This window comes from Ochlerotatus camptorhynchus, unplaced genomic scaffold, assembly GCF_037179485.1.
Source record: "Ochlerotatus camptorhynchus isolate MF236.1 unplaced genomic scaffold, CSIRO-AGI_Acam_v1.1 ptg000303l, whole genome shotgun sequence".
Taxonomy (NCBI): Eukaryota; Metazoa; Arthropoda; class Insecta; order Diptera; family Culicidae; genus Ochlerotatus; species Ochlerotatus camptorhynchus.
This window is the reverse complement of record NW_027040791.1, coordinates 615617-628765: the sequence shown is the minus strand read 5'-3', so window position 1 is coordinate 628765 and position 13149 is coordinate 615617. Positions and strand designations below refer to the sequence as shown.

Genomic DNA, 13149 nt, shown 5'->3' with positions numbered 1-13149 from the left:
TCTACACGCAGTTTGTTGAATCTTTCTTTGTGTACCAAGATTCCCGGATACTTACGCAGCAAATCTCTCGTTATGTCGAGAGTTTTCAAAGGTTTATTTTTGGGCCGAAAAAAGACAACCCATGGTCCTTTCGAACACGGTTCATAGTATCTGGTTCGCGTAACGTAGGCATCGGAAGATGCCATAAGTGTTGCGCAAAAGCGGTGCGCAACCACTTAAGAAGGAAAAAAATTAAAACCTTCACTAATTAATTAATTTTAATTACTAGTAATTAAATTTTTTGCCCGACGTACAAACAAATCAAAAAGAAAAAAAAACTTATATCTACTTGCAAAAAGTTGTCTCACTATGACCCATACTCCCCTACCAGGGGTGAGAGACAGAGTCACGCGCCACGAGGCAAAATTAAACTACAATAGGGAGGCAATGGACTTGCAAAATGTATTGTCTAATACTTATGCCGGTTGTAAACAACCTATCAGCCGTTGCAGCTAGATGGTCCGTTTGCTGCTGCTGGTGGTGATGGTTGGTGTTGGTGGGTCAGCACGATGATGATACGATGATGAAAAAATGGCTTGACGACCGGATGGATTACCGGGGTGAATTAAAGCTGGATGGCAACTCCAAGGGGCTCGGCCCATGGAATTCCACTTCCTCTGTTGCACACTGGTCACTTGGGGCACCCAATGGGGGGGGGGTGAAAAAGCCGCTCGGACGGAAAAAAACACCGAAAAAAAACTAGATGCCGCGCGACTGAGACCGGGACGTTGTTAACCGACTGAGTGTTCAACTAGGAATGACGTCGCTTTTCTTGATACCAAATGTTTATTGTTGTTCCTAATTTATAGAAATAATTTAAAATGAAATCTCAATAAATGGTTAGCATTTGTATCGTTTTTTGGGTATCTCAATATCGTATTCCGTAGTTATATCAATAACAGGCTGGAAGTGCTAGTTGGGTGAGGTTATGTTTGATATAGCTACTGCAGCGGTCATATCAACTAATTTCTATTAAAATGCGTAAAATTTACCCTGTTATCAAATGTCAACATCTGGGTAACCGTTACCCAGTTTCTGTCGCAGGTACGTTTACCCAGATATGGGTAAATGAATGTTTACCCATTTTTGGGTTGGTTCAGTTTTGAACGATCTGAGTTGATTATACCCAAATTTGGGGAGTTTTGAAATAGCGTGTATGGAATTCTTAAATTAGGTTCTGCAGCGTGACGTCACGAATGAACTCAGTGTTAATCGGCTGAACCTTTTTGACAGTTCAGTGGTACTGTTTACAAGCACTTAGTCGTTTTTTCGAAAAAACAAATTCTAAAATTTCCGAATTTTAACTTGAAAATTGTCGATGAACAGCGCGGTGAAAGGATGTTGCTCGTGGACAATGCAGAAGTGTGGTTTACATCTCACTGCAGTCTGAAAAATTATCGAGAAAATCTACCCAAGAAAAAAACGACTAAGTCCACGTAAACAGTACCACTGAACTGTCATCAGATTGAGGTTAACCCCGACGGTGCAAAACCTAATTTATTTGCGCTTCAGTTTGGTAACCGAGTTCATTTCTGATGAACACATCATTCATCCAGTGTTGCTAAACATGACCAAGAAAGTGGATATTCGGCAGACATTACTTAATTTAATCTTGAATTGAATAGTACTATTACGGAATGCCAGCGCATAGAGTCTCAAACTTAAGTAAGAGAAATTTTAATTATTTAAATACTGCACTACTTGACTCAACCTTGCTCTTATTATTTAACTATTGATGTACCGCGGTAAATATAATTGCATGTAATAATCATAATATAGGGTAATACTATTTTCCTACTCGGCAGCACTGCCACTTACCTGATGTTGGCTTGCCATGCGCTTCATCCAAAAAGCTCACTGTCTTCATTTTTCCTCGGCTGTCATACCATGGTAGTATAATGGCATTCGTTCGTTCTTATCTGCTGGTTAGATACAATAATTCCGTGCTATCGCAAAGGTTCTTCTCTTCAATGTCCGACAAAGTACGTGCGCAAGTGTTGCCCATTAGGAAATAACTGAAAACTGATTGAACTTTGCTGAAAACGGTAAATAATCGCGATTAATATTTTCTCTTTCCCGACACCATCATTTTTGGCTTGTGCAACATTTCGTGGCTTGCCGCCGTCATCGCCTTTTGGTTGTGGTTTTCTTACTGTTATTATTCCTCGATCCTCGCCTGCCTGATTGACCTGCAACACCAACCAATCATCGTTTAATCAATCTTCGCCGACGACGACTTTCCGAAATCCGCAGCGAGGTCTTGTGCTTGGCGTTTACTGCACCGACGGTCAGGACAATGTAAAATTCACCAAATTTGCCCAAAAGTACAACGAATCAACAGCTGGTAAACTTCTGGAGCAGATCAAAATGTGAGTACCTAAATTTGATAACAATGCGTAGATGTTGCATTTCTTTTTTGTGTCGCGTTGCTTCGGTATTGATTTAACCTTTATCCATGACATTTTAGTCCAATCAATGATTCGTCCCGAATAAGAAATACGAGTCTTATTAATCTTGTTAATAGAAATGGTATAATCGTTCTCATAAATATTATGATTGCATTGACATGTTTATATTACGTAATTTAGTGCCGGAACGAGTCAGAAGCATCGATGGCTTTTGAGTCTATAGGCGCCTTTTTCTCGCTGGTGGGTGGCAATTTATCACCTCTTATCGTCTGCCATCGACAAGAAGACGTAGTGTCAAGATACCGGCCACAGTGGGTCAACTATAGAATTATTTATATGGGACACTGTTAACTATCTTTCTTAATATCAGTATAAAGATTTTTAATATGGAAAAATATATAATGGTTGATAATCTTCTTTACATTCAAAACAGGGATTTTCTTAATTTTTGTTCGTGAGACATTTTAGTGATTATACCTAACGCAAGTCATTCTAATTCCAAGCTTTCACAATGTAGGTCCATTCCTGAGCAGATTCTTCTTCCTTGACCTTACACCTTACAAACACGTATATGAACTACAGGTTAACGCTAAATAAATTTCAATACAGATTCTGTAACTCCAAATTTTCTGCAAAAATAGACGGTTCGGGGAACAATTTCTGTACACAGTAACTGTAAATTACGACAAGGGAATTTGGAGTTGGGGTGCACAGTGCCGTTTTTGACAACACGTGATTTTTGTCTTCTATACCTTCTAGAACATCCATCTAAGGCTTTATTCAATTTGTGATTTCACTAGACCATTCTTTGTAGATCCTCAATACTTGGTATATCATGGAAAATTGTCCAAAAAGCACTAGTACAAATATGAGGAAAAAACTAGCTGATGAGGCCATGTTGCCAACAACGGGAAAGCACTATATTCGCGTTTTGGTCGAATACGGTGTGACTCACCATCATTATTCGACCATGTATTCTATGAAATGTCGTGTAACATTAGGAAAGGGTCTACCAACTTTTGTTAACAAAACTAGTTGGGCCCTTTCCGTGCCAAACCGAGCACATATTTACATCATGAATACAATATGACCCGATTTCAGCCCCCTTTTTAAAAATCTAATATTCTACGAAGCCCTTGCGTATTTCCACACTAAGAAAAATTTAAATATTGTTTTTATGCGTCCCACACATGCATTTTTGCAATGTGACCAAAAAATGATATTTATGTGCCGGACACATACTTAATATGTGTACGCATAACAGACATGTGTGACCACATATGCTATTCATTTTAAGCATAAATTTCATGTGTACTTCTGTGTAGTCACATAAAAACCATAAGGAATGTCACATGGAAATTCGTCAACAAAAATGTGTGGTCTTATTGTACCAAAGTTTACCTTAATCATCCATCTTGAATATGAATCAGAAATGTTCGGAATTACGGTTATCTGAAAATTATTGATGCGCTGACAAATCGGGTCATTACTGTATAATATGAAATGTATATTATTGACTTCTACGAAAAAATATTAAAAATGTTCTTTTTTTGTTACCGTAATACAACCGCTGGGGTAAAATGAACACCCCCGGTAAACATATGCTTTTCTCAAGAATATTTATGAAGGGCCTTAAGTAATAAAGAATGAAGTTTTAGAATGAAAAGATCAATAAGAAATAATAATTTTCTGTAGAATAAGATGAAATATAAATTTTACTGCCTTTCTAAGGTCAATTTCGTTCCAGTCGTATGAAACATTTTTTTTTATCAAAGCAGTTGCTATTTTATTAGATAAATTCATATTTTCAAAAGGAACAATGAATGGAAAAATTATGTTTTTTTTTAAGTAAGAGCTGCTCATACTACCCCAATTCGACAAAGTAATATTTTTTGAAGAAAAACCACCAGTTATGTAGCTGTTTAAGGAATATTTCTGATTAGTTATTCGAAACTATTGGTAAACCTTATTTTCTGATGCAGAAATCTTAGCTCATTATCAGCTAGACTAACACTTAGCGTTAGAAAAAAAAATAATGTTTTAGACCACAATGAAAAAAAAAAAAAATAATGTCAGCAAGTATTACGTACGTAACGCTGTAAGAGATTATTGTGAACTATATGCAATTAGTTGAGTTTTAGTGGGGTTTTGTTATATTTCTCCTATGGCAAAACTACCACATTTTCCCCTGAGCAGTTTTGATCTGTATAAGTTCCTTTCAAATAGGCGAAAAGAACATGATTGTAATAAAAACCTTAAATTTTCAAGAAAAGCTAATTCTTATATTGGACGTATACTGCCTATAATCCCATATCTGTTCCATATGGAAGAAATAGGCAATAAAATAGTGCAATTTCCATGTAAATGTTTGAAAAATCATTTGATATTTTATCAAGTTGAAATCAGTTAGAATAAAGTGAAATAAACAAATAAATAAATTGACAAATATTTGGTGAAGTAAAATTAATTGTCTTTGAAATTTGATAGATTCCGTATCCATTGGTAATTGAATTCCGCTTCACCAAAAATGATGTTGGCTTCATTTGTATGTTGAAAATCTCGCTGTAGTAAGAAGTACCTCAACTGGCGAATGGCAAAAAGAACGTAGAACCAGCAGCGATCAGTCTATAAAAGTAGCAGTAACGGATTCCAGGGCTCATTCTATTGACGGAAGACAAAGCGAGCGGACTCCATTCGAGGTTAAGAGACATTACCCAACCGGACCTGACCAAGGATCATCACATGTTCGTCAGGGCACCTGGTGAACAGACCACCGGAAATCACGACATGAAGCTTGCATGTTTTGTTATATCAGCGAAAAATATGGTCTATCTAAAAAGCAGAACTAGTAGCTTGTCCTCCGGACAATCGAATTTCAGGATGGGACTGATATGCGATTACTGCTCAATGGGACAAACTGTCTTTAAGTTGTTTTCACATTTTTCATAATCAAAGTCCGTAGTTTTATTCAATTGATAGTGGATAACATTGTTATCTTAAAATTGACGAAAATCCATACGGGACTGATAAGCGACTATAGGCATCATATTCACAGACAAACAGACATAACTCTCGCAAGTTGTTCATCGCACACGTATTTAACGGTAAATTTATATGTTTTTTTTAATAGGTAGTACCGCCACATGTGGCGCGCATAGTCAATTCCCTTGCGTTTGAAGTTTACACACTACCGCCATCTATTCAGCATACTGCCCATCACAGTATAATCAACAGATGGCGGTAGTGTTCAAGGAACGATGTTTTATATTGAAAAATATTCAATGAGTTATGTCTGTTTGTCGGTGGTATATTGCTTATTCAGAAACCTTTTTTATTAGTCAATGTTCAAATCATTCATTAAACATGAAAAACAATACAGTGAAGAAAATTTTATGAAAATTAAGCATAGTTTATCCAAAAAAGCCCAATTTCTGAAAAAAAGCCTTTGCGCAAAAAAAATAGACAGAGAAAATTAAAAAAATCGCTCAGTTGAATATTATTTGTTATGTTTGCATCAACAGACTAGAAATAGTCCCAATGATGTGTTGTAAAAAAAGTACAGATTATACAGACTACATATACTACAGTTACAAACGAAAATAACAAGGAAAGCATTGTCAAGTTACTAAAAATGTATAAGTCTAAAATTTTACACTTAGCTGTTGGGCGTCAAGCGCCTTTGGTCAGCAAAAAAGGCAGAGAATCTTCGGCGAAGCATATTCCGTGTCAAGTGGAAATCGAACATCGACGCTACTCGGTTGAACACTCGCTGCAAGACGTAAATAGCGCTCCCTAAGCTTATAATTAGTTCGAAGAAGTGGAAGTTTTAGCATAAGACTGTTGCAGAATTGCTTCGCAATCGATTCTTCCTTGCAGAGTATCGGTGACGGTTAAGGCTCTGAAAACATATCTTCGGATACGTAAGGGCTTGACATTGATCAATTGGCAGCGAATCGTAGTTTGGAATACGAAGAGGCAGCTTACGGAGCGCGAATCGAAGAAAAGGTCGTTGCACAGATTCAATTTACTAGGCCCCATTATTGTAGTTCGGGCTCTAGACTGCAGAGCAGTATTCCAACGTAGATGTCTGAAGAATTTTAAGAGAGTTTTGACAAAGCAGTGCCGCCCGCAAAGTGTACCGTGATTGTGCAAAGTGCAATCGAGCTCGATAAGTACGTGTAACACAGCAAATGGGACAGTTGCCAGCAGACCATTTGAAGCCACATTTGAAGAATTAAAAACTCAACAAATGTCTACGGTCCATACAAATTAAAAAAATGTATGGACTTGTCTACTTGGGTCTAAAACTTCTAAAAATAGGTCTACGTAGTTTATGCACAGCCTCACAGCTGCTTGCATGAACTCTCGTCCGACCTCCGCGATTTCGAACGACCCCACCGGTTCACAACCGCTTACGCCAACACACGTCTTAATCGGGCGACCTCTTAAAGTTCTCCCGCAGGTTAACCATTCGGAACAACATATAGGCTCGTTGTCAAGGTTGAACTATGTGCAAGATTTTCAAGCTCGGTGGCAATCCGAATACGTGCTATCGCTCCAATGGCTAACGAAATGGATAGCATCATCCTTCTAATGTCGGAAAAGGTCATTTTGTGCTCCTCGTCGATGACAACGAAATGGAGCTCTTATCCGGGAACGATGGACTCGTCAGGATTGTCCCGGTCAAGGCAGCCAAGGGTGTTTTCCGTCGAGACGTCAGGATACTTCGACGAGTCTCAATCGACAGCGACGAACACGTTCCAGGAAGAAATGGGTAGGAAAATCCTACTCGTAATTTGGTGGGCGGACTATGTTTACGCGAGAATGATTAGCGGTACCCTTCTCGTTGCAACCGCAAGCGATTGCATTGTTTTGCCTCGCACGGACGGCGTCAACCAACTAACACATGAAAGGATATGATATAATATGGAACTTCGCTGTTCGCTGTTGCAAAGGAATCCCTGGCATCACGATGATTTCGAAGAGCTCCCATAGATATGCTGCCACTACTTCTTTAACCGGTCTTAAAAACAGTACTCTCGCCTTTCGTTCCGCACACAACAGCGTAAACCCCCATAAACCACGAAACACACTCTAGCTGTTCCATCTGGAGGGACCTCAGCAGAAAAAAGGACTGCGTTCACTGTCCATCACCAATCACGCGCGACACATAAATCTAACATAGCATGTACTTTAAGGCAACATTGGAGGTGCAATTTCAAAAACCAAAGTCGGTCGCGGCATAAAAGTGGTCTGATGTTGATCCAGAGATGATGGATTGTAATTCTTAATACGCCAATAGGAATTTTTTTCTTCGAATCTGTTGAAATTAAGATGATTAAATGTTACTATCAAGCCCAAGGCTGAAAGCCTCCCTAATAAAGATAAATAATAATAATAATGTTACCATTGAAAATTGCACAAATGTGCAACTGTTGTTATGATAGTTAAAATTATCACCGATTTCCTGCGAAAAGCGATTTCCTTAACACAGATTTCAAAGTTGAATTCCATCCGGTCTCACCAAACGGTGTTTATTCAATCACCGCGTGGTGAGTGGTGGTGTTCTCCAGTTCACAACGAAAGGGTGCCTGCAATCTGAGAGCTGCAGCCCACATGAGCATCCATAGAAGGAGGGAGAAGCCGCACCGCTATTGATCGGAATCAGTAGCTCTTCGTGAGTCGCTCTGGGCCATCTATGTCAAGTGCGTCATACTAAAGTTTATAAACAGAGAGAACCCCGGTCAAATTCCTATTCCAACACAAACAAAACACATGCTCCTGCTGCAGTTAAAAAATAAGATTTATTATATAAGACCACATAGTCCTACGTCACCATTGCATTGCGTACAACCCCTAGGGCTGTCCCTTGTAGTTTTTATTTTAGTTTTTTGATGAATAAGTCAGTAAATTCATCAACAATGTTTTTATTTCTGTTAATTCATGGTTTGGGTTCATTCGATCAAAACATTTCGAATTTATAGCGATTTTTATTTGGGGACTCAGTTTAATGGCGGATTTGCAGTAATGCTGTTTTAGCTAGTCCCAGGTTGAACGGTCAGAGCTTCCTGGTGGTTTGGCTGGGTGGTGACTCTTTTGATGCGCCGAATTGCGTGCCTAAGTTTGGAGCTCTATAACAGTTAATTTTGGTGAAATTTCTTTCTTCAAACTAAGTCGAACATCTGGAAGTCAATGCAGGAGTGCAGTAAACTGCTAAATTTCGTGGTAGTTTATGCACTCCTGTGTTGACTTCCAGATGTTTCACTGATTTTCACAATTGGGTTGTTTAACTTCGAAAAAATATACCGATTTTTATACATCATCTGATAGAGCTTCGTTCTCTGAGCACAACGATATTTTTATCAATCCCGTAGACATTCATCTCGATTTTTAAATCAAGATTTAAGTTTTTGGTCATTGACACTAAATCTATTCGTTGACAGCTCGCTCCGATACAAAGTCCCACCAAGGGGCGCTAAGATGGTGATTTTTACTAATGTAATCGCACTTATTTAAAATAGTTCTAGTTCACCAAAATTTTGGATTCCGGTTCCATTTTTAATGCAGATAACAAATCTAGATAGGGCGAAACAGCTTTTGTAAACAATGACTTCTATCGATGATTTCTGGGAACTCAAGGCACGCCCACGCATACAAACATAACCATCGGGTAGAGGAAGTCTTTCCCTACCCGATGAGGATGTTGGTTTGCGTGGGCGAGCTTTGAATTTCTAGAAATCATCGATAGAAGTAGTTGTTTACAAAAGCTGTTAGGCCCTAATTCCAGCCCTATCTAGAAATATGTATTTACCTCAATACCCCCAAACAACCCAATTGTTTCCTGTTTTCTTTCACGCGGAGATTTTCGACGCGTGAGGTGGAATGTAGGAGGATTACATAAGAAACTTGCTTTACTGTCAGTATCAGCAATGTTGGAATTTCGTTTGATGACTGCTCGAGTAAAACGTAACGAATACTGAAAACTCGGTACCGTAAAACGGGGTATCTTTCATAATGCGGGTAACTTTGATAATATAATATAAATAATAAATTTAATCGCTGTGCTTTTTCCAAATAAGAAACAATGGTTCCATACTGTAGCTTAGGGTATTTCCGTTGATATCGTATATAGTTTTAATGTAGTATGTGTTACATATTTAACAAAAATATTAAAAAATCCATTTTCGTGTTTTTCGCCTTTTTGAAAAAGCACTCAAACCATCACTTATGTAATGTATTTCCGATACAGCCATCACAAATTCAATGTTGTATTCTTTGTGCTTATGAAGTTTTCTGATTATATACTCATTGAAAGTTTCATATTTAAAGAACTAAATTGTTTGAGTTTCACTCATTTTTTTCTACATTCATCGAGCATTATCAAAGTAATCCCAAATCAAAATACTGAAGTTCGGTCACAAAACTAAAAAAATAGAGCAAATGCTTTAAAAATTAACCAACTTATTACTAACGAATTAACTCTTGGATCCTCAGTACTTGTTTTAAAAATATAAAATTTGAAAAACATTCATTGCTGTAAAAAATATTTAGAATATACTTTAAAAAACTATCAATGTTACCCCGTTTTACGGTACTCTATTTTACTGAGCTTTAGTCATTCTCCGCAATGCTGTTATTTTACGGTAAGTTAAGTATTTACTCTTACCGTATTCAGTAGCTTTTTGCAACAGCTGCTGATCACCAGTAGTTTTATTGAGAATAGCAGAATGTTCGGTAATTTTTGTGATTCACAGTTCGAAAACTGTAAAACAAATTACCGAACAGAGAAACCGTGATTAAGTGTGCATAGTCTGCGACATATTCACTTTTAATCCAACCTTTTCTGCTTCAAGTTTTAGCGTGCCCTAATAAAAATAACCATAAAAGAGAGCTTAACGACGTGTTCGGGGTATCATCCAAACCATTTGTGGGATAGTTTACCCATCCGGGATACAGTTCGTTTATGGTATTTGTTTATTAGGGTGGTGTACTACCCTGACACCGCCTGGATCGTTCTTCCGATAATCTGCACGTGTAGAGCGAAGCACATGAACTGGCTGGATTTATTGAAGAGCGAGCCCTGTATGTTAAAGCCGTCATAAAACCTTCGCCTTGTCGTAGCCCTTCGCGTGCTTCAAACGAGTCCGATAACGCACCCGATATCTTCACACAGTACTGTACACCATCCATCGTAGCTTTGATCAGTCTGGGCAGTTTCCCAGGGAACCCGTTCTCGTCCATAATCTTCCATAGCTCTTCACGGTCAATAGTATTGTGGCTTCGAAATCGATGAATAGGTGGTTTGTAGGAACTTGATATTCGCAACACTTATGGACGATTTGGCGCAACGTAAAGATTTGGTCAGTTTTCGATCGCCCGTCCGCAAAACTGACTTGATATCTTCCCACAAACCTACTTGCTAGCGACGATAAGCGGCGAAAGATGATCTGGTAAGGCCCTTTGTAGGCTGCGTTATGAATAGTGATCGCCTAATAGTTCTCACATTCTTGCTTGCGCCTTTTTAGTATATTGACCATATTACTCCCTTTATGCACTCCTCCGGTAGCTGTTCTGTATCCCAGACATGGACACGGCGAATGAGAACGACCCAAACTTGAGTTTAGTTGACCCATAACCGCCAAAAGTGCAAGAACTCAGAATCCTGTGGATAATCTAAAAAATCTGCCGGCATATTAGGAAAATTGACGCAAAATTTACTCAGCCTAGTTGTAGTACCAATATACTGAGTGAATCCAATTTTTACTTTCTTCATATTCCGGATTTTTTTCCTGGACAAACCTGGGAAAACATGAGGCAAAATTATTCATCGTTGCGGTCCTCATAAAGGATTAATGAGTCAACTAAACTCAAATTTAGGTCGTTCTCATTCGCCGTGCAGCCAACTTATCCGGGCATATTTTAATAAATTCCTCTCCGATACCATCCTTCCCAGCTGCTTTGTTATTCTTAATACCATAGACAGACCGCGTAGATCATGCGTACTGTTGTACCAACCGGTGGAAACTAACGATTTTAAATTGGCTCACTACTTGACTAGCCTATTGGTCCCAATTACATCTATAAGCGTACTCCATTCTAGTCGAAATTCTAGTACTACACTATGTTTGTTTTGATTAGCTATGATTAGGTTGACAGATAAAATGAGGGGTTCGTGAATTTTCCTATGTTTCGAGGGGTGTATCGATTAGTTTGGGACCGAAGATAGTACCAGAGCTGAGCCAAAAAGTTGAGCACGTTTCTTCGGTACCTTCTAGTCTTAGAGTTACCTCTATGGTATAATCCTTTTCATCCCAGATGGTTTTTCGTTGTTTGGATTTTTGTTTTTGAAAAAAGGGATAATCTCATCTTTGTTTCAATCTAGTACTGAAAACCTAGATTCAGCCCATTGTGGTAGGTAGTCCCTAAACGGTTATTCATTCGATCTAAAACCTCACACTCTTTTGTGCAGGGATAGAAAAGCCATGAAAAGAGTGCAAACCAATAACATAATTATGATACACCCTTCGTCATGTTCGACGTGCAGTCCATGTTGCTTGCATCCTATAAATCGGAAGACCTTGAAGACGTCCCATGTTGGCATGTTAGTGTGCTCTATCGACATGGAACACACTACTAAACTCACGTTGCCTGTTTCGAAAGTGGGTTAATGAAAAGTGTCTCTCGTTCACTAGGATTTGAACGAATCAGTGGGTGCAATTCAGAATAAGCCATTCGAATCACTGGACCTCTGTTGGAAATAATGCAATGCGAAAAAGAGCTTGGAGAACCGTCTTTGGTGAACCACACTCTGTTTATACAGAAAAAAAAGCAGTTTTTTTTTTTCGTATTGGTATAGAACAGGCTCATTTCGCACTAGTGCAAAAATAACACGGGCAGTTACTTGCGTGATATATGGCTGGTGCAATGTTTTCGCCATAATACCGGCGTATTACGGGAAAAGTTGTGACGTTATCTTATCTCGAAGCATTGTTATTATCATCGTTCCAATCTACTGCTCTCGGCTCGCTGCGACAGTTCAAATCCAATTGTAAAAATTAGAATTTGAGCAGCAAGATGAATAGATGGATTTGTACGTAGCCGTATCAGACGACAATGCGGCCGACGCAAATAACAATATAATTGTTATGGTAATCAGAATGGAGTATCACACTCTTCAGAAGCTTATTTGTCGGCTTTATCGATCGACATACTCTGACGATAGAATGAGAAGGGGTTTTCTTGCCTAAAAATAGGCCCAAAATCGTAGAACACATTCCCATCGTCGTCCTGGCTCGGGCTGGACTGCAAAAAAAATAAAACACTCGCTCTATAAATGCTGCATCACGTATCGTGTCTTATCGTTTCCCGTTCATATATTCAATATTTCCGTACACACAAGCCGATTGCCGGTATCAGCTGTTTGCAACGGCTTTTTAACGACACTTGAAAAAAACGGAATCTCCGATTACGACAATGTTGGCATTTAGTCGATCGGTGGATATTGATTACAGGATGTGTCTATGCCGTAACCTCAAAAACAAATTCAGATTTCCGTCTGCAAAAACGTGTTACGCTATAATATAGACAGACAATTAACCCCTTCGTGGCATTTGTCCAATAATACATTGTACGAATTTGAATAAACATCTCGATTTTTTATTGGTTATAGGTCAAAGTGTGGGTCTAATAAACAATTTGTAAA

At 38.6% G+C, this 13149-nt stretch overlaps 1 protein-coding gene across 1 annotated transcript in view; it reads left to right on the top strand.

Annotated features, from left to right (window-relative positions):
* Positions 1-1903: 1903 nt before the first annotated feature.
* Positions 1904-13149, top strand: part of LOC135707071 (cytosol aminopeptidase-like) — a 37299-nt gene continuing 26053 nt past the window's right edge. The window contains exons 1-2 of the mRNA XM_065228808.1: positions 1904-2021; positions 2293-2408. Coding sequence (XP_065084880.1) covers positions 1938-2021; positions 2293-2408 — 200 coding nt within the window. The 5' untranslated portion in view covers positions 1904-1937. The remainder of the gene's footprint in view (positions 2022-2292; positions 2409-13149) is intronic.